General features: G+C 43.9%; 1 protein-coding gene across 1 annotated transcript in view; it reads right to left on the minus strand.

Annotated features, from left to right (window-relative positions):
• Positions 1-22,646, minus strand: part of shank3a (SH3 and multiple ankyrin repeat domains 3a) — a 150,576-nt gene that overhangs the window by 5,861 nt on the left and 122,069 nt on the right. Inside the window, 9 exon segments of the mRNA XM_083974021.1 lie at positions 1,234-3,341; positions 3,432-3,958; positions 5,735-5,840; positions 6,015-6,142; positions 6,724-6,804; positions 11,572-11,707; positions 11,960-12,084; positions 13,274-13,356; positions 15,933-16,008. Coding sequence (XP_083830147.1) covers positions 1,234-3,341; positions 3,432-3,958; positions 5,735-5,840; positions 6,015-6,142; positions 6,724-6,804; positions 11,572-11,707; positions 11,960-12,084; positions 13,274-13,356; positions 15,933-16,008 — 3,370 coding nt within the window.

Here is a 22,646-nt window from a genome sequence, read left to right on the forward strand (position 1 = left end):
CTACTACTACTACTACTACTACTACTACTACTACTACACACAGTATAAAACTAGCTTACAGATCACTTCTGTCTTATGTATGTGTTTTACAACACACATCGATCAACAATGCCCAAGCAGTACAGCTATCACTATGGAAACATTGAGCAGTTTGGATCTGAGACCAGAGCTATTAGTTGTACTACTGCGTATCTCTAAAACCAATCATTTTGACACATTAGCCAAATACTTCAGTCTTCTTCTTTTTTTTTTAAATAAATAAATTTTATTCTGAAAGATTCTTCAGAAGCAGTGAAGCAATCAGGTGATGCAAACAAGGTAACAAATTATATTAAAAAGAAAATACATGAAACAAAAAGTATAAAAGGGTTGTTCTCTTTCGGTGGGATTAGTTGATAGGCTTGTTAGGAAAAATATGTTTTAAAAAAAGCTTTGGTTTACCCTAGGGACTATAACCTTAAGGTTTACTCTCTTCGGTGTCCTCACATCTGCAGAAATATAAACGACTTCATTGTACTTTTCAGGTATGGTGTGAACAAAGAAACCCACAGAAAACAGACATAAAACACTTCTGTGCTTCAGAGGCTTCAGATAACCTTGGTGTCACTGTGTAAGCAAGTTTGTGTCGGCTGCTTTTATAAGCCTCATATGTGTGTTCTCCCTACTAATGTGGCAACAGATTGTATGGCTTACTGAAATGTACCGGCGCACATACTAACTACGTTTCTATACTAAGGTAGTCGGGGAAGCTAATCAGCAGTGTTGATGACCTCTAATCTAATCATCATATTATCACCATCACAGACTGCATGAAAAATAATTTGCATATTTAAAATGTGAGTAAAACCACATCATCTACACAAATTAAAATTAGAGCCACCAGGTTTGACTCAGCCTCAGAGAAATGCAGTAAGATTTCAGATAGAGAAAACAGAAACTAAGTTGGTGTAATAAAATGTTTGCTTATAAATAATGAATGAATGCTTCTGTGTTTGCAGTCTTTCATCTAATGGGCTTGTAAGAGCTAAGAATTAATCTCATAGTGTTTGACAAGTGTGCAATTTAAATCAATTTGAGACCATTTGCTCATCAGACTGGCCAATGGAATAATTTCATGTCTTGTGTCTCTGCCTCTTGAAATCACCAATTTCAACGCGAGGACTAGCTCAGGTGTCCAGTATTTCATACATTTTTACATAACTTTGTTTTTTTTTTTACTGGATTTTCTCTTACCTGGCACCTGCCACAGGTGACTTCCTTCCTGGGTCAAGTGACGCCCCAAGTGGTTCCTCTCCAAGTGACCTAGTGTCTTTATTTAGCTGCTGTAGTCGTGAACTGAGCTCCCCCATAACAGATGGTTTTGCTCCCTCATCTGCACCCAGCCCCAGTCCCAGCCCACCAAGGTTGCCCAAACTCCCAATACCTAGCCCCACTCCTGGCCCACGGGGCTCCACCGGGTCCCCCCACAGCTTGGACCTACGCTGGAAGAGGTAGCGCGGCTTGGTGGGAGCGAGTCCGGTCACTGAGGCTGAACCACCTGAGGGGAGCCCAGCTCCTCCAGCAGCAGCAGCAGCCAGGGCAGCAGCCTGTTGCTGTGATAGCAGCTCGCTGTCAGAGCTCTGCTTCAGCAGAGGGTCCCTGAAGGTGACAGGGCCTTTACTGCCTCCTATCTGGGACTTGAGTCGGGGCTTAGGAGGCACTGGCGGCTTGTCGAGCACAAAAGTCTGCCCGTCGGCATAGGAGGTGTGCGTGGTGTGTGTGTCGGCAGGCTCGCCGCTTTCTGAGGACAATGTGGACATGCTGGAAACTGTGGAGACGGTGCTGGTGGTCTCAAGATGGTGGTCTCTCTCTCTGTCGCTGGAGCTGCGTGTGTCAGCCTCCTCCACGCCTGAGTCAGCCGCAGAGCCAGACTCGCCCACCGGTGGGGGCTCCAGAGGGTCAGAGGGCTTCCCTGAGACAGCTGCTGCACTGGGTGGAGGTGGGGCCTTGGAAGGCTGAGGCTGGCTGGGAGTCACGATCGGGGTCGTTGGGGCTGAGGGAGTTTGTGGTGTTGGTGTTGCAGGGGCTGGGGGGGACGTGGCAGGTTTAGTTGGGGACACTTTTGCCTCCTGTGCCTGTGCCAGCAGCCCATTAGCAAACTCATCGGGTGGTGGAACGACCCCAATCTTTCGTAACTCCTCTCTTGTTTCCTCGTCACTGGAGGACAACATCACAGGGGGCAGGGTCACTGTGTATGGATCCACATCCTCCTCAGAGCTTCCCTGAGCCAGACTCTTCTCTTGGGCCGGACTGGCAGGACGCTGAGTTTGAGGCTGGGCCTGGAGCTGGGGCTGGGACTGGGAGACAGTTGGACTGGGAGATTTAACCCGTGGACTTGGAGATTTGCTGGGCTCAATGGACGCAGGGGTGGGGGTCTGTTCTAGTTCTGAACCTATCCCAACGGCCTGGCCATTACTGGTCGCATGGACCATGATTAGCCCCGCCGTCTTCTGCTGGGATGTATCCATAATACTGATCAACATACTCTTTTTATCCTCTAGTCTTTTCTCCTCTTTCCTCTCCTCTACTCTGGCCTCCATCTCCTGTCGAAACGATACAGGTGATGGTGACGTGGCCCACTGGGGTTTGGCGGGCTGGGGAACTAAAATTGACGTCGGGGATCCAACTCCATACCCTGGTGCCTTGGCGCTTTTAGGTGAAAAAGGGGGAGATGTGGGTGCCCCTTCATGTGGAGACTCTTTGGTCTGAGTGTCAATGAATATTATGCCCTGGCCTGTCCGCTCCTGTTTAGTCCTAGGCTCTGGGCTGCTAGTTGGGGACTGGCTCTGGGAGGTCAGTGCCCTCTCCCTTGCGGCCAGCGCAAGAGCCAGTGGTGAGTTGGGGTCCAGGGGCTTTCCTGTGAGTGGGTGGATGAAGGTTGTCCCACTGGGCGAGGGGCTCAAAGCCAAGGCAGGGGGAGGCAGCTGTCCCAGCTCTCGGGTGAGCATCCGTTCATCGATGGAGTGAGACTGAGTCAAAGAGGGGGCGTCAGAGCTGGTGGTAGACGCCCCTTCCATGGTCCCGACGGAAAGGAAGACTGTGGATTTCCTCCGTTCTTCTAGGCGACGCTCACGGTCTTTCACTGCTCCAGCAATTGCAGCAGCAAAAGGGCCCTTACCCTGAAGCATCATCTCTCCCTGGGCACGCAAACGCTCTCGCTCAGCCATCAGCTGCTGCTGGTAGTAGTCTGCACGGCTGGTGTGTGTGTGCCCATGTGAATGTGGGTGTCGTCCTGAGGGTGAACTTTCTCGGGAATGGGCAGCAGCTAAGGCCAAACTAGCTTTTTCTTGTGCATCTTCCACCTGCAGTACGACAAAAAAAAATCAATCAATGCTCATAGGGTTTTTGGCACAAAAAGAAAATTCAGATATTATCCCCAACACATGACCTACCTGTAGTTGTTTCACCAGAGGACTTTTCTTCCTCTGAGGCTTGGTGGGTGTGTACAGTCCGATGCTAAATTGACCTACATTAGCGTAAGGGTTGTCAATAACTCGACCCTTCCTTTTGATTCGCTCAGGTGGAGTAGCAGCAGAAGGTCGGGGAATTTCTGTGGGTTCAACAGGTAGATGGGAAGAGTCCTGGAGAATGATCATGGAGCGGGCTTTCTTCTGTCTCTCGATGTGCGTGGCCTGCCGCTGAGCAGCCTCGTAAGGCAGGTCCAGGGAGGAGGGCTTGAAGCTGGAGCGTCCTCCAGGCTCATGGCCCTGACTCTGGGTCCTAGATGGGGGCGGAGGGGGGCAAAAGGCTGGGGGAGGACCAGTGTCTAGGTAGTAAGGAGGGGGAGGAGGTGCCGTTTGTGGAGGCGGGGGAATAGGATGGGGCTGTGAGTGGTCTCTGAGGCTGTCTGTCATAGAGGAACTACGTGGAAACCGGTGCTCGCCTGCAAGGGCAGACAGCCGATCCTCCTCAGTGGCACCTGATGAGTGAGAAAAAGCACAGATTATCTGGTGATGAGGTGTAAACTCATGTAACTGAACTACGTTATACCAAGCCCTGAGGATGAGCAGCTTCATGAAAAGACACACTGGAATGCATCCATCCGTAAATCTGTTAATTCTCGCCGGTGATTATAAATCAGGTGTCTCAAAGCCAGCTATATAATACAGGTAATTCTCAACTATTTTTGAGTTATTTCACAATTAATTCAACATTCATTTAATGAGTGTACTTGAAAACAGGAGAAATGTTTAATAATACAGAGAGTATAAATAATGAATGTGTATATCTACTTCCGAAACAGGCTCTGTGCTTCAACATCTGCTCTGCAAATCTGTTTCTGTGAATATTCAATAAGCACATTTGCACATTCTGAACATGTAAAGCAATGTAAGTACGTATATATTTGCAACTATGTCAACTGTTAGCATTTGTTAAGCTGTCAAATTTGACAGCTTAACAAAAAAAGGAAATGAATCAAATTATCAAATTATCATTTTATAGATAGACAGATGTATAGATGTATAGATATGGGGCCGGATTTACTAAGATCCCAGATAGCGGGCGCTATATTGTTTGCGCCCGCTATAATATTGCGAGTTTGGTTAGTGCACGCAAAACAGGTGATCTACTAAGAGTAACCCGCTAAATAAAAACACGTGCAAACCGCAATATGTAAATGAGGGTTTTGCGCATGGTAACCGTTTCCGCCATGGAGAGAGTGGACAGAGAGCTGGATGGACGAAGGGACAGAATGACATTTGGTCCGATGCATACAATGACAGCATGTGTTCATCTCTCTCGCGCTCTGTTTAGATTAATAAACACAAATCGCTACAGGGCCCAACTCGTCATATAGTGACGAACAGGCAGCAGCTGCAGCAACAATCACGCACCTATAATATATGTGTGTGTGCCGCCCATGATCCAGTGGATTAATAGAGAGCTCAGGTGGGACACACGGATCTAAACGCTCTGACCACTGACCAGAGGGATCAAAGACGGGTGAAGGCAGCGGTGACGTGTCTCAGTCCGGGACCGGGACTGAGAGACGGAGCTGAGCAGCCAGGTGAGAGGAGAGGAGAGGAGAGGAGTGCACTGCAGGACAGACGTGCCCCGTGCGTAACGGCGCGTAAAAGACTTTTAACACGGCTGAAAAACTGTTACAGAACTACCCAGACGTGAGGAAATGCAGAGATGTAAGATCACGGGGCTCTGACAGGTATCAAACCAATAAACACAAGTTTTGGCAAAGTTGTATCAGTTAGTACATGGTTTCAGACGTGGTAAATAACAGCCACTGCAATCTCTTCCTGGTTTGGTAAATCACATTGCACACGCTAAATAAATCGATTTGCATCTACTCCTCCCAGTATTCTGCACGTTCTGGCTGAAACGCCCATATTTACATATTCATCAAGGCAAACACACTAAATGGATCGCACGTGCTATTCTGCCCGTGTGAGGGACGCAATCCTCGGTGCGTCCGGTTAGTAGATCAGGTTCCACATGTGTTTGCGCGTGCAATCACGTTTGCACACGTTTTAATACACGCAAACCTTTAGTAAATCCGGCCCATAGTATAGATAGATAGTTTCAAGTTGTTGAATTGTGGTCTACTTGATTGTAATTATTGTTTAGATGCAATTTGGTTATATTTTCATACATAATATTATATTACCTATTAGGACAGTGCGCACAATATACACTATCATTCACCTTGAATGAATATGTACAGGATGGGTGATTGTTTTACCAAAAGACTTGGTCCTGGACATCCCCTTTGGTAGTGGTATGTGACCTCTCTCAATGCCTGGGTGAAGACCTCCATGTAGAGTCATCCCTTGTCTCTCAAACAGTGACTGCAACACAACAAAACCAACACATTGTCATGTTATATCAGCCAGTTTCAGTGTCTTTGAAGCCTCAGTAAAACTGTACACAGGATGCCAAGAACAAAACAGCACAAAGCAATACAGAAATGGATACACGTGTGCAACATTACATGTGTTGTATCTGTGTGGATGTGCACTCACACTGATCTCTGCTGGTGTTATTCTCCTGCTGGTAGGCCGTTGTTTGACAGTGGCCGCTCTGTAATCCGCCTCCGGGGGCTGAGAACGCAATATGGACTCCTGGGATGCCAACATCTCATCTAGCCTCTCTGTAGAGGAGGAAATGAGTGAGAGCTAAATACAGAGACAGGAGCATTGGACAGAGACACTGTGCCATCATTTCTGGTACTTATAACACATAAACAACTACAGCCTGTGATGGGCATCTCCAAAATGTACTGTAGCTATACACTATAATGTAAGGTCATGCCCTGCATTATTGTGTTCAAAATTACTGTGCTATCTCAATACAGCTTCACTTTGAGCCTTTGATGACAGAGAGAGAGAAAAACAGACAAAAGTGAAGAAAGAGAGTCCACGTTTCAAGTGCTCTGCTCTTCTGTTCTAAGCAACACTGCTTAAACTGACACAGCAGTGATGAATCTATATGACGTTCAGAGAAGTGTCAGTTTCTTGCCTCAGACTCACCTCCTCTTCTCCTCCGAGCAGAAGCTTGGTGGGAAAAAGATAGCGTCAGCAGAGGAGGGAAAATGACAAGAACAAGCCAACAGAAGTGACTATTCTAAAAGTTAGGAGACACACCAAGTTTTAATGACAAAGGGAAAGCAGAAATTTGACAGAATAGGAGGAGGAGAGTTTGGAGTTTGCATGCCAGCTCTCTGGCACTCACCCAGTTCTTCAAGCTCAGCGGTCATGGACTTGGAGCGCAGTGTCAGGGTGGTGCTTGGAGCTCTCTTGGGTGGTGGCGGAGCTGTGGAGAAAAGGCATGGTGTTGAGGTTGAGGGAGACGAAAATCCTTTGGTTTTGCGACTCAGTGCCCTCTTGGCATCGCCCAGACGACCAGCCCATCCTGTCTTCACTGCTTTGATCTGGTCAAATTCAGATGAACTGGACGCCTCACACTTTGCCAGGACCTTGTTCAGGCTACGGTTTGAACTCAACTTCTTCATGTTTTATTCTCTGTAGATCCAACTCCTTTAGATTCCTCAGTGCGTCTCCAAGACTTTCAGTTTCTCAGTCTTTGTGCTGCAAGAATTCCCCTCTGTCGAGGAGCCCAGCGGCAGTAAACGTACAGCTCAGTCCTCTTTGTAACATTCCTAGCTTTCTGAATCCTCCCGCTGCACACAGAACAACCGAATTTGTCCACCACAGTAGGGAAAATGAGTAAAATGCATGAGGCAAGGAGAGGGAAAAAGTCGTCCATCTTACTTTTAATATGCTGCCTGTCTGGAATTTAGCAGGTGTGGATCAGACAGAAACACACCGACACACCGGCTTACACACACATGCATATCCTCCCACATGCTGGACCACATGCGGATACACAGAGAGAGCTCCCTGAGGGAGGGCATAATGACATGTGGGCTGACAGATGAAGAGATGACAGTAAATTCAACAGCTAAGGAAAATGAGGCGCTGCAGACTTTATACAACAAAGCTCAGGGGAGCCTCCCAGTCCTACTATACACACAAGGCTGGGCTGTTTCTGTCTCACTCAAAGCCATAAAACACAATTGCCAAATGTTAGTTCGAAATGCAAACTACAGAGTCACAGGTTTAAATTAGGTCACAACAGACACCAAACCAAATCAGTCATGTCTGCAGCAACAGCGTAACGCCATGCAGTCGAGCAGTCCACATACAGCAGCAGTCTCTACATGCTCGCATAAGCCCAAGTTTCCTAACAACACCCCACTATACAACCGGATGAGCTCACTCTATCTTACATCGACCAGCTAACACTCAATGCACCAACGTAGAGCAATAGATCTTTAAATCCCACGGATGCCTCGGTGCCGTACTAGAGCCCAACTATCCTGCTGTTGTCAGCAGCTGCAGATCTAGTGTACATACGCCATCTTCGGTACAGTCCATATCAAACATCTTCATTTCCTCACCAGTCTGCACATTCTGGTACAGTAGCGGGGCGCAGTGGAGAAGGAGGAGGATGGAGAAAGAGAGAGGAACAGAGACAGAGACAGACTCAGAGGGAGAGAGAGAGAGAGAGAGAGAGGGAGAGGGAGAGAGAGAGAGAGAGAGAGAGAGAGAGAGAGAGAGAGAGAGAGAGATGCTTTTGCTGTAATGTAATGCCTAATTCAAACATGCAGTGTAGTCACCATGGCAACGATGGCAGTAGTGAGGCCTCGCATGGTGCAGGGAATGTGTGTTTGCTTGCAAGTGTGCAAGGTGGGTATATGTGAGCATGCGTCTGTGTATTTGTGCAAAGGTGCGGCACAATATGTAGTAGATGTCCCAGTGGAGGAGCAGAGCAGGGAGGAGGGCGTTCTACACAGCTTAGGATGTTAAAAAAGAAGACCAGTTTGAAACAGGGAGACAAATCCCTCTCCTCAGCAACACTTGTGCAAAGCTGCTTGCACTTTGTGTTATCAGCCCTTGAATCCGTCTACCCATCTTTTCTTCAATTCACTAGAATGTAATCTTATCAACTGTTGTCTTTTCAATCCACCTCACTCCCTCTACCTCACACCAAATCTGTGATCTCAGCAATTAAGACACACACAGAGATAGGCTAACTTTGAAGTAGACAACATGGCATTTTTTATGGAATGGACACTAAGGTAGAGGCACTAAGTACAATTATAGATGCACTGTTTCATATCATTTCAAAATATATGCCATTATGGTGTTACGCTGTACAGATGCCACCATGATACTGAATATTTCCTTGCTTCTCTCTCAAAACACCCTCAATTCTTTGTGGCAGGAGTTCCACAGGATGTTGTAAATATTTCTCTGAGATCCTGGTTTGAGTTGACATCATTGTATCATATAATTTCTGCCAACTGCACGTTTATGCGGCCAATCTCCCATTCTTCCACATCCAAAAGCTGTTTGACTGAATTTGGATCAGGTGACTGAGGAGGCCACTCAAATTCACTGAACTCATTATTATGTTTATAACACCAGAGTAAGATGACTCCCTTTGTGGCATAATTTGACACACAATTATCATGTTGGAAGTAGCCATTAAAAGTTGGTAAAACTCTCTGCCAGAAAGCAAACAAGTAATATTTCTAAAAAAAATAATAAACCTTATCTGGTGATAAAGACTTGTAAACATACTGAAAAAATTATAAAAGGGTTCTTTCAAGGAGACAAGCATAAAGAAAGACACAGACAACAGAGATGAGACATACACAGAGGTGGAGAAGAGAAAGATGGAGGAGTAGAGATTAAAAGAGACCACAAGCCAATAGCCAAGTAGCACGACGAGTTAATACAATACTGTCTCACTGAAACTAGGTCAAACTCATTTATCACTGGGTATCTCTGCTGACTGCTTCGGTAAAAGTTCCTGTGGTCGTCATTTACCATCCAACAGGACAACTGGGTGATTTTGTGGATTACCGAGACACAATGGTGTGTTTTATTTCTCAACATTATTATCTGCTACATATTTCATATCTACAGACTTCCTGTCCCTGAAATAAAGATTTATTTAGGTATTTTAGCTATTTTTTGGTGATAGACAGGAGAGTCAGGATGGAGTGAGTGAGAAAGACATGCTGCCATTAACCCGGGCCGGACCCTTAGCCTTAGCACATGGTATACGCTCTGCCAGTTGAGCTACTACCCTGATACACTCAATTAAACCAAAACAGTTCTGCAGCTCTCTCACTCACAAATCTGGAATAAAACTTCAGCTCATTCTCATCTGAGAATGTGCAATGGACTGTGAGCAGCTCTCCACCTCTCTGACCATCACGTGCCACAGAGCTGCCACAACCTCCACAACTCATCTCCCACTTACTTTTCCTGAGTTTTCACCTCCACTTTACCTCCTATTAGCACATTTTACTCATTGGAGATCAGCTATTCCACGGCGTCTCTCTGCTCTTCTTTAATCTCATGACTGAACAGCCTGTGTTGTCTATACCAAAATGACCCACTCAAACCTGCCTGACCCAACACTGAATACCAATCTCAGAGCTACTAAGAGAAAATGGTGCAAAACCCACCCTGCTTATCAAAAGGGCTATCAGTCAGTCCTATCTTCTTTCTCTTCCGACATTATTGCTGCCAAAACCACTTTTCACAATGATAAGATCAGCAGCCATCAAATTCAACACTTTACTCATCCCCCCACCACCACCACCTACCCACCCACCCCCACCAGGCACAAACCTCTCCTCTGATATCTTTGCCTCCTTGACTGAAAAGGTGGTGGTCATCAGATGCCAATGCTTTGAACCTCTCAGAGACAACCAGTCTCCACCGGTTAAGGGCATATCACTCTCCACACATCAATGCCACGCTCTCCTCTCTGCCTCCTCTTGTCAAAAACCTTGTCACCTCCTGAGTGCAATGGTCCAAAATTGTAAGTAGTCCTACTACATACTGGTCTCCACAGGTTAATGATGTATCTAATTCACTTCTCTCACTGAGAATGTGTCAAAACTTCTGAATGATACTGTAGTCATCCTGCCGCATGTCCACTGTTAGGTACTCCCTCAGTGTGTTGTGGCAACGACAAGCAACCCTATCCATTCCCCTCCCCACAGTGGTGAACCAAGGATCAGTACTGGGACCCCCTCTGTTTGCAGTTTGCATCAACTCCTTGGGTCCAATTCTGCACCAACATGGGTCCTCATAAGCTACTGGACTTTACCAGACGAGGGAGCGTCCCTCTCTATCCTCCAGAATCTCTTGAAGACTCATCCCTTCAGAAAGCACCTCCTCTCCAAATACCTCTATCCCAATGTGCCTAACTAGCGCTTACTGAGCATTTTGCTGCACTTCTTTACCTAATCTCCTTGCACAATAGATGTAGTGCTTAGTACACACACCAAGGCCTCCTACTGCATCGAAGCTCTAGTGTTGTCCCTCCCACTTGTAACTCTCTTTGGATAAAAGTGTCTGCCAAATGAGTAAATGTAAACCTCTAAAATCAACACACACACACATGCACACGCACGTACACACACACTATCAGTGTACACAGTCCTGGGGTCAGAGTGACAGGACTGTGTGGGAGCTGAGTAATGGCGAGCACTGGTTGACATGGAAACCACATAAATTTACAGCAGGGAAATGTGGAAAAAATCACCTTGACAACAGAAACACTTTTCCCAAATCCTCTGTACATAAAACCAACTTACATGTCTCCATGGCATTGCAGTTATAAAACTCATCAATTTATCATTACAACTGAAAATCAAATGACTGAAACATGCTGCAAGAAATAACATGTCATTTTAAAACGCCCATAATCCTCAACAAACTTTAATTAGGTCATTACTATATAATTAGTGGAACATGCTTTACTGAAATTGCCGTTCATACTAATGTACAAGTTAAGTAATGGTTGGGCCAGTATTTTAAAAAATAAAAAATGATTTCTGTCATATTTAATTGTAAGGCGGATCTCTTTTATACATTTGGCAGATAAAAAAATAAATATATTCTTGTATTACATTTGAAATGTAATAGTTATCATCTGGAAATGTGAATTTAGCAGAGGACACAGAGGAGCTCATTCCACCTCTCTGGTCTTTACCTTTCTTGCGAACAACTTCCTCAGACTCAGGTTTGCGCGTGACGGACACCACCTTCATCAGAAGCCTGTTGCCCCCTTGCCGGATCAAGGACACCACCTGCTTATGGCCCACCTTCACTACATTCACCCCATTCACCTGAGAGAAAACAAGACAGAGTGTAAACTTGTTTTCTACAGGGGTGCTGACTTTAAAGCACAATAGTTACTAAATTCTGGTCAGTCTGGGTGGGATACTTCGCATGATTAGAATCAAATACAACATTTTCATATTTCATTTAATATCATTAATACAGAATGTAAGCTGTTTTTTTTTACTAAGTTTCTCTGCTATTTTCAAGGCCAATGTGTTCAAAGAGGAAGAAGAAGACGAAGAGCTGTCCTAACTTACCTCAATCAGGAAGTCTCCTGTCCTCAGACCAGCCCTCCAGGCCACTCCCTCCACGTCCACAGACTCCAGGTACTGCAGGGCAGGGAAGGCCGGGGTGGGGGTGAACTCTTCAATGGGCGTCTCAGCTGAGAGAAAGCACACAGAGAAAACCTGCTCAGAACAGCTGAGTAAAATCTATAGTCTCCTTTGACTGTTTTTTGTTCCCCTGAGTGGATATTGTTGTTATCTGCTGCACCTATCACTGGTGCATGTAGGTGCTACAAACACATCTTCATGCAAAAACAGACACATGCACACATCCAGTGCACAAGCGCACTTTGTTAAGTGAATGTGCTACTACAAACTCCATTTAATCTTGGAGCGAATCCAACAAAATCTCTGACACACGAGAGTTCACAGCGGCACAGCACTGCAGTGACTAGATGTGTGTGTGTGCGTGTGTGTGTGTGTGTGTGTGTGTGTGTGCGCGTGCATGTGTGCATGCATGTGTTTAAGGGTACTGGGGACTAAAAGATAGAGTGAATAAAAGAGAGCAGGGTGAGCCAAGATCCATGGTAGTGAGTGATGGAGCAGTAACAGACTCCCGGCAAGGTGCCTAAAAGGGGTTGCCATGGTAACCGGCATGAGCAGGGAGCTGGCACGTGCGTGAGTAAAATGAATTTCTAGTGATGGAGATGAGTAGAAAGGCAATTTCTGTTAAAATACGGAAGGTATGAAAGTGATTGTCTGAAATATTTTGAGAGGATAATGGACAGGGAGGATATGAAGGAGGGAAGAGCAGCAACAGAAAGGAAAAACAAAACAAAACAACAGCAGGCAGAGGACCGGTGAAATAAAAGAGGAGGGGAAAGACTAGTGTGCCTCTACTAAACCTCAACGCCATGTGTGGGGAACAGATGGGACAGCTAGCTGACAGCTCAGCCAAGGATGACGCCACCAAAGGGGCTTCATGCGTTCACACACACAGGCACACACACACACACACACACACACACACACACACACACACACACACACACACACACACACACACACACACACACACACACACACACACACACACACACACACACACACACACACACACACACACACATATACACACGCCTCAGTGTGTCTGAGTATACAAGCTGAGTGTTGACCAAAGCTGGTCATGTTGTTGACTCACACGTTGACAATGGAAACTGAGCCATACTCAGTGACTCAGATCAACAAACTACTTCATACATCAAAACTTACACACGTTGAAAACAGGTATAGAGTAAATCAGAATATTTTGGTAAAGGTGTGTGTGTGTGTGTTTGTTCATCTCACCTTTGGCTCCCCGCAGGACAAAGCCAAACCCCTCATTTTCTTTCTTCTGTAAAACAGCATTCTTCTCCTCTATGATATAGTCACTGTGAAGGAGAGAACAGAGGGAGAGCAGGTATGAATCCAACACCATCCTCACACACACACACACACACACACGGCGAGAGGGGCGAGAAGAAGGGCAGGGGAGTAAAGAGGGTCGGTCGGTCGGTGGGGGATGAGAAGTGGGAGGAGATTGAGACGAGGCGCGCACACACACACACACGCGCACACGCTTTCTTTCCTGTTAATCAATCAAGTTAAAAGCCACGGCTCAGGATGTCCAGGGGGTTGTACGAGTATTTTGAGACACACACACGCACACACACGGACAGAGTGGACAGAGGTAGAGAGAGCGAGAGGGTGAAAAAGAGCGAGCAGAGAGAGTCCTCATGATTGAAATATCTTTGGGATAAAGCCTAAGAGTGAATCAATCTCCTGGTTGATCCTTCAGATGAGGCTGCAGCTGAGGAGGGTGTTCTGGAGGGCTTCTGCTGAAGAAACTGAAAGAGATGGCTAAGATGCAATATTATCGCCTGACTAATGACAGAAGGAATAGGAGGTAAACAGAAGCAGAGAGCAGTTCATCAATGCCTGATTTGCCTGAGTGTTGAGAGGTGAAGACTGTTGGGTGGTGTATGTAAACTTGGAAAAGGCCTGTACACACTTGTACTTGTGTGCATTTTCTCGAGCTATGCGTGTGTATTCCAAAGCCTGTGAGCCACAACCAAAGCAGAGTTAGTAAAGCAGTCTTTAGCACGATGGGTGTTCAGACCACACGTCCTTCAACAAAGAAACAGACAGAGATTTAGATTATATCCTTACCTGAGTTGTAATATTGCAACAACGAGTAAGTCAGATTTAATTCTAAATGTGTCATGAAAAACTTTAAGGTGACCTTGGCGTGTCTGGCCTCAAGTAATTATAACCCAGTGTTCCTTAACACTGGTACAGATGACAGAGAAACTGCGGGCTTTACTTGTATCTTCAAATCTCTCCACAACACACTCTGACTGAGGGGACTGCAGCCACTTTACAGCCTGAACACCATCACAAAAGCTCTGAGCTTCCGAGTATTTGTGATTTTCAGCATTATCTGTCATCCTGCGTCACAGACTCAGGCAGATGTAGAGAGCTGGTGTTCAGGTTGCGACTCAGTGGGCGGCTGCAGTCTCCATTAGCTTAGTTACACTCCACTCTCTCAGACTTACCAAGGGAACACAAAGCTCCTGCTGCTGGAGCCAGGAGACCCGTAACAAACCTTTCTGCAGGAGGGAGGTCAAAGGTTTGTTTTCATGAAAAGCTATCTATCCACTTTTGCACCACTTATCATGCACAGAAAACGGTGTTGGTTAAGCATCACTACGGTGCTTTGTTTAAGTCCGAATCCCTTTCATCCTCTATGCTTCCTTCCCTGCTTGATGCCCCAAAATGCCACATTAATGCAACATGTTCACTGTCCTTGTTCACAGTCTACTTGTATATCCGCCTACTTATCTCAAGACTGTGAAGTAAGAGTCACATTTCCTGAAAATAAATCTGTCCTTTGACATTTATGATTCCTCAGACTGCAGTTCAAATATCGATCGAAGAAGCTGTGCAACATAACTCACAAAGTTTTTGACCTATCTAGGCCTCTTTCTGGTATATGCAGCTGCTATTTTATTTAGACATTCATATGTTGAATCTGGGCCTTCAAAATCATAGCTATAGCTGTAATCTGATATGATTTATTTCAGAGTTTTAACTGCAGTAACTTTTGAAATCAATTAAAATTTTGCCTTACCATCCATTTTCCTATACACGCTAAACTCTATTTGGTTAAAAGGACTACCAATCTCTTCAAAAAAAAAAAAACGTATCCATACCATGTAGAGTCTGTGACTATCACAAGCTTGTTCCTGTAGTAATGTTAATAATAAAAAACCTTCAGCCCTGGCACCACAAGTGACACTTAATCCATTTAAAACCTAGAAAGAAAGAACCTGACATTTCATAAAAGGCTGAGCAATTGGATGGAAACAATGCTCACTCCCTCACTAGCTCTAGGTCTCTCTGTGTGACATACTATGGCATTAAAATGAGAATTTGCATCATAACAACACCCTCAGCTAACACATCTGACTAAAAGGAGAGTCTGCACTCTGTACATCCTGTACACAATAAATGTCGGCCTGAGACAGGGGCGGAATTGACTCAAAATGTCCTGGCAGCAACTTATACACATGTAAAGTACTGTATTATATCTGCGTGCCAACACTTCCAGACAAAAACATACTGTTACTGTTAGGGCCGGCTCAGAGCTGCAAATAATTTAGGGACACCATACTAGGGTTGATGCAAAGGGAATATACGATGACATGTAACAGTTACGCAGAGTTATGCATTGTTTAGACAAAGAGTTGCCCTTCTATTTATTTATTTTTTTACAACTGGGTGCACTGGCTGCATGATGCCTTTAGATGGCAGCAGCTCCCAAGAACTCAAACTGTTCATTAACCTCTTAAGGTAAGGACGCAGTCTATATGTGATGTGACTAGTATTATTGGTGCAGTATAGTATGCTCTTATGCTCATGGCCTGCACACGGAAGTGGCATGACAACTCAGAGAAAGAGGCTATACCTGTATGAGGTGAAGTTGTCGTAGGATCCCACAGTGTAGTGTCTGAACAGTCTCTTAGTGCGGTCCTCCCGAGTCTCTGCAAAGCAAATTAAACATCCTTTAATCCAATCAGACAATCAACTACCTCCAATAGTTCTGCATTCATATTTGCCTATAATAGTAAATACTGACATCAAAGACTGAAAACATCTTGAAAGGCAAAAAATATATATTAAAAATACTTTTTATGAGGAGAAGAAGAAGAAGAAGAAGAAGAAGAAGAAGAAGAAGAAGAAGAAGAAGAAGGAAAAAGAGGAGGGAGGAGAGGAAATAGTTCATAATAGGTTGAAATATTTATGTATTGGTGGATTTGATTTTAAAAGTTAATGACTCTATTACTATGTTTTTTTTTTTTGCATGTATAAATAAATCAGGTTTTGGTGTTATGTTGAGAAATTCAAATTTTTAAATTTTAAGAGAAGGCATGATATAAAAAAAACAAAACAACAACAACTAGTTTTGACTTATTTAGAACACTCACAGAATAGTCAAAATGGACATCGACAAAATGATTCCTATGATTTCCTATCTGACGCGCTCTTGCAGTCACCCAAACATCTGAGGCTTGGAGTGGAGTGCAGTGTCTTGAAAGCAAGGTCAGCTACATTTGCCACTATGTGATGTAACATTTGAAGAATTGAGAAAATGAGCTGAATCAAGGAACTTCTGAGGAAAAATATATTTTTTTAAAGTAGTGTGAGATTTGCCACTAACTTTTTTTTTTTAATCCCCAAACTTCCACCCCAACTCCTAGTTTGTTAGTATAACAATTTCAGGACAAATCTAATCCAGTTAACACAGAGAAGTTCACCATGAAGTATAGCCACTCATTGTTCAATAGGAAGCCTATGATTTTAAAACATTAAATATTTAAAATTCTTCTAAAAGCAGGAAATGCACTACAATGTGAAGCACGTCAAGCTCATTTAATATAGTGTGTGTGCGTGTGTGTGTGTGCAGTCCCTGTCAGTATGTGGGTGGATTTATCCTGTGGGAGTGCAGATAGAGATCAATGCACTCTCCTCATCCCATTAATGCACATTGCACCTCCACAACGGCAATCTGCTGACAACACACCCCAAGACCCTTTCACACATGAACTCTTTCCTGAAGCAACATATTAAGACATATATGTGAGACAGCATTTGAAATAATTGTGTATATAATGATTAATATCAATAAAAGTATCGGTACTATACTACACAGTACTAATCATATTGATAGTGATTATAAACTGTTGCTAATAATGACACAAACACACAACTTTGTCATGTGGCCACAAGTCTTGCTCATAACACTCGTCCCACATTGGCCTGTTTCTGTTTCCTGTCACTTTTTACTGTCTGCTATCTGGTAAAGGCATTACGTCAGGCTGTTGAGATATGCTGTATATGTGAAAGAGAAAGAGTGATAAGGGAAGGAGATCAAAGTAACTGAGCGGACTTGAAGTGGCTGGCATCCTCAGATCCATTTAAGCCTGTCCATCTGGCTGTGTGTGTGAGTGACGGACTGTCAACGGCGAACAACTTGAAGCTCTGATAACTGCATCCACTGTCACTTGGTGACACAACAGCAGAAAAGGAAAATAGATTCAGCATTCTGCCTCCAAATTCCCATTTTCATGCCTAACTTTGACCCTTCAGCCTCTGCTCCCTCCTCTCTCACCTGCCTTCTCATTTTCTTCATCTGGTGCTCTATTAAAAACCTGTTTGCCTGCTTCTCCGGGAGCACTGCTCACAATCACTTGGATTCTCATACTTTCATTTGTTTCAGTATGACTGCAAATGCTCTCCTCTCATTACACACACCCCACTCACAGGAAGGAGGCTGTTTTAATCAAAAGCCCTACATTACAGAACCAGATACACAGACCCTGCTCTGTGTATTTGATTACCAGGCATTTGTCTTCTTCTCAAAGCAACAATATCAGTCAACTGGTCAGTGAGTCACCTCCTGCTCACTGGCTGTGTTGATATGTGTCCGACTTGTGGCTTAGTTGAAAAGAAAAATCACCAACAAAACACATTTTATTGTTGACAAATAACGATGTTACTGCTATATCTGCAACAACTTTATTGTTAGGTGGCTATCTGTCTAGAAACACATTTGTTCAACAATACAGGAAAAGAAGAAGAAGAAAAAAACGCAGTTTGAAAAAGCTTTCTGAATTTAAGAAGCAGCAGGTGTCCAGTATTTCATATTCTGAAATGTCTTACTGTCTTGCTCCTGCTCTTATTCACTAACAAGGGAAAAATCCACAAAATCAACTGAAAATGTATAAAATGTTTAGTTTTGATTTTCTCTCTTTTTAGCTGAAGTGAGAAATCCGTTTGCATTTTTCCCTGAGGAGGTGAATGCTCCTTTGAAGTGGCTGAGGATGTAGCTGTGCAAAACTGTATCTTCCTCCAAGTAAACCTCAGTTTATCGGTGTGTTGGCAAACTGCTGAAGTAATGATGTTATGGCAACATTGTATACGCGCCAGATAAGTGGTGTCACGGTCACCGTCCCTCACTCCAATCAGATGAGGTTTATTTAGTCCAAGTAAGTCCAGTTAATTGTTTTTTACTTTGCTCAGGCGTGGCTGACAAGAAAAGTGCAAAAACATATACTAAAATAAAAGTCTAATGAGGAGGGCTGAATGAATCTGGACGCATATAAATGAACAACAAAAAACATGAACATGGGTGTTTTGTCTGGGGCAGAACTCCACATCCAGTTGTGGGAGAAAGGACGTGACATTTTGTTAACGCTAGTTGTCAGAGGGAAGTCTTGATGAAAGAAAAGGTGATATTTGGGAAGAAAGTTGCAGATGAGTCAGCACCTGTCTTCTCCCACACATTTAGAGTATGTCCTTTATAGCCCCCACTCAGCTTTTGCACACACATATGCCCTTTCATCCTAGCACATCATCAAAAAAAGTCCTCACTTCAAAAAAAGGACAAAAGAAAAAGAGAATCAGCCAAATGCTGGATCATTTTGGGAGTTGGTGAGTGTGAATATGTTTTGTGTGTCTCAGTGGTATATGCATTTGTGTACGTACAGTATGTGTGTGCACTATGTGATACAGATGCAGCCTATGAGTGTGAAATGCAGCTCATTCATCACAGCTGTCATCTGTTTTGTACAGCCCAGGAGCATCTTAAGGCAGGGCCCTGATAGCACAGATAACCTCAACTCCTCTTGCATCCACCTCTCTCTCTCTCTCTCTCTCTCTCTCTCTCTCTCTCTCTCTCTCTCTCTCTCCCTCACACACACACACCGGCATGAAATGAGAGACATGACTTTGGGTGTCCACTAAGTTTATCTAAATCCCTAATTAGGATAGAAGGATTTATTGTTCTGTTCTGGGTTCTTTTTTTTTTGGCTTGTTTTCCAGTACGGGGGTTTAGCACCAGATGGACGCAAAACAAAGACATGCATTTTCCAATATGCACCACAGCTACAACATCTGGGCTGACAGAGGGACAGATACACATACTGAGCTTCCAGGGTAGAAAGACAGTCACAAACTCACTGGGTGTTACTTAACTATTTATTATACATGTTAAAATAAAGCGTATAAAATATCTATATGAATATAATAATATCATATAATGTTGATTTGGGTATTGAGCACTTGAATAACAAATACACAGAAATACAGATGGTAAAAGATTATGTAGAAAGACGATGTGAAGTACATGAAAAAGAGATTAGTGGAATTTGATCAAAGTGGAACTTTTATTTTATGTAGGACAGAGAGATAGCACAGGTATGAAAGACAGAATGTGAATGGACTGATGTGACACCGCGGTACTCACTCACTCCTACACCAAAGCTCATTAAAGCTTTTACGCTTCCTGTTCAAACACCTGGTGCTTAGTTGATCTTTCCTGGGAAGAATTCTCACTTGCAATCGAGGTAATGCGTTTCATATTTCTGCTGACAGCAATAGCAGGTTATCTGAGAGGAATGAAAGCAAATGGATTGTCGCCACGAGGAGTGGCCTAACAGTTTGTTCACCTGTTCAGCTATTGAGGCTTCCTGCTACTCAACTGCCTGGAGAGGTGAGGGACAAAAGAAGGGGTGCTTTACCGAGGCATTGAGGTTTTTGTGTCACTTGTGTTGAGTAGGCTTCAGGGATGCACTAAGGCCACCCGCTGGTCAAAAGTGTTTACAGCAAACAAGAGCGCTTTATGCTGAGGGTGTACCCAGGTTGCTGGTTCCTTTGGTCTGGACCAAAGAAGAGTAAAATAAAATAATAAATGCATTGTTGTCTATCAGTTGGGGGTTTGCTTACTTATGATGGACAAAGCCATGGATCCCATTCTCAAACATAAGGCCATGCAGTCTGAGAGATAACCCTGTCCAGGATCAAGACTTACAGGAAAAACTAAGTCTTATAACTTAACAATTAAAACCAAACAATTCTTTTATTCCTTTCTGTGTGTGTCAAAATCTTAAGACTATGCAAGCTGTTTTACTGCTTAATGCAGCTGCAGTGCTACTGACACAAATTTAAACCTCATAACTTTCAGGGACATTGATATTACACTTCTGAAAACTGATTGACAGGGCAATTCTGGGAGGTGCATCTACAAGGCACCATAACAATAACTACTAAGGACAACAGATTTTGCATTTCAGGGAGACTTAATATAACTGTACTAAATACAAAGGCCTACTGTAACAGGTCCCTTTTGGCCAACAATTTGTTACTGTGCCACTAAAAGCACCGTGTGCCCAATGCCAGGCCATTTTGTTTTTCTCGGCACCACATGTCTAGAAGTCTAACCTTATAAAATTACAGTTTAAAATGTTGTTGTACTATTATAGTAATACCCAGGAATTTTCACACAGCACTGATCTTTCACTAACTTCCAGAGATAAATGCCGTGCGCAACTGTCTGATCCACAAACTTAATGTGGGATAGATTGAAAGGTTTTGTGTAATGAGCAATAACTCACCCATAAAAATGTGTGAATAAACTGTTTGTCTGTTCTCGCTGGTGATAGCTGTGAACGCTGTGTGATTGTAGTCGCAATAAAAGCATATTTAGCACATCAAGCTGTATGTCATGCTGTAATATTGCAGCTCTTTCTCCCACTCTGTTGCACATGCAATGTCTCCGAGAGCGTTCTGCTGTAAATGTCTGTATTTCAGCCCACAGCGCCTGTCCATCCTGGACAGATTGTAACACCTTCACTGCCCTTGTCTGAAGGACACAAATGCCACATTACACACACACATTACACACACACACGCGCACAGACAGATGTGTGGAAGCACAGGCACGCACACGAACCCTGATGAATGAGAATTAACTTGTGCTATCCTGGCACTGATAAGAGCTGCAGACAAACATGCACACACACTCACACAAACATGCACACTTATCAAGAGAGCCTCATTGACTTTTTAATTCTTTCCTTCCGCATCCCTCCTTTCCTTTCCTTTCCTTTCCTCCATCTCTCTCTCTCTCCCCCTGTTGTGCATGTTAACCTCCTAAACCAGGTGGATAGAAGACTAAGCAGGGGGCATACTGTAGTAGTAAATGCTCTATCTTGAATACTAAAACATTATTTAAATTAATCACAACAAAGCTGGATTCTGTGGTGTAACCACTTCTTAAGAGCTTCACAGCCTGCGAGGGGTGGCTTGTGGAAAAACATAAAAATAAAAGCAGTCATTTTTTCTTTTTTTTGTGCTGTCTTTCTAAAGATTCAGCAGGGAGTTGTTGGACCATACAGGTGGGTATGGGGCTAACCCACTTCCACACAGCACCAAGGAGAGCCTTTATTTTCTTTTCCCTCTTCTTTTTGAGAAGAATCGGGTCCTTTGACATCTGTAATGTTAATGTAATGCTGTGCATGTTCTATCAGTCCATCATCAAGTGTTACATTATTTGCCATTGTCTGCTGGGGTAACAACAACATCGGGGTCAGGGACAGGAACCGACTAGACAAGCTCATCAAGAAATGTAGCAGTGTGATGGGAGAGGGAGTGGAGCTGGAGGAGGCTGTGGTTAAGTGGAAGATGGGGTGTAAGCTGGAGGCCATCCTGGGTGACCCCCAACACCCTCTACACAGGACTCTCACAGGTCAGAGGAGCAGCTGCAGTAACAGGCTCATTTCCCTGACCTGCAGAACAGAAAGATTCAGGAAATCCTTCATTCCTGCTGCCATCAAAATGCACAATGCCTTTTGTTAGGCTTTACACGTTTACTTGGCATTTATATCATATCATTTTATTTAGGTTAGAGAAGCTGGACAATTTGAATTTCCCTCCAGGGGATGAAGGAAGTATTTTTCTTCTACTTCTTCTCTTCACCTTCTTTTGTCTATCCCTTGTTTTCTATTTCCCTACAAAACTGTTCTTGAATAAGACTTAAAAAAAGAAAGAAAGGTGAATTAGTTTTTCTTTCCTGGATAAAATTAGTCATGCTCCACAATATAGGACAGTGTGACGGAGAGGACACAAGTCAGTACAAAAGAAAAACTATAAGCAGCAGGCTCTGTATTAATTTAATCTTTATCTGTTCTGTACATAGAAGGAATTCAAACAAACCATGCACATGGTTTGGAGCTACTGAATAATGTTCAACATCAAAGGTGACTTCAACTGTAGGGCACATACCTTTCATATGGGTGTGATGCACCACCAAATCTTTTCATCAAGCCATTTGTCTGCATAC

This window comes from Trachurus trachurus, assembly GCF_905171665.1.
Source record: "Trachurus trachurus genome assembly, chromosome: 6".
In the NCBI taxonomy this organism is placed as follows: Eukaryota; Metazoa; Chordata; class Actinopteri; order Carangiformes; family Carangidae; genus Trachurus; species Trachurus trachurus.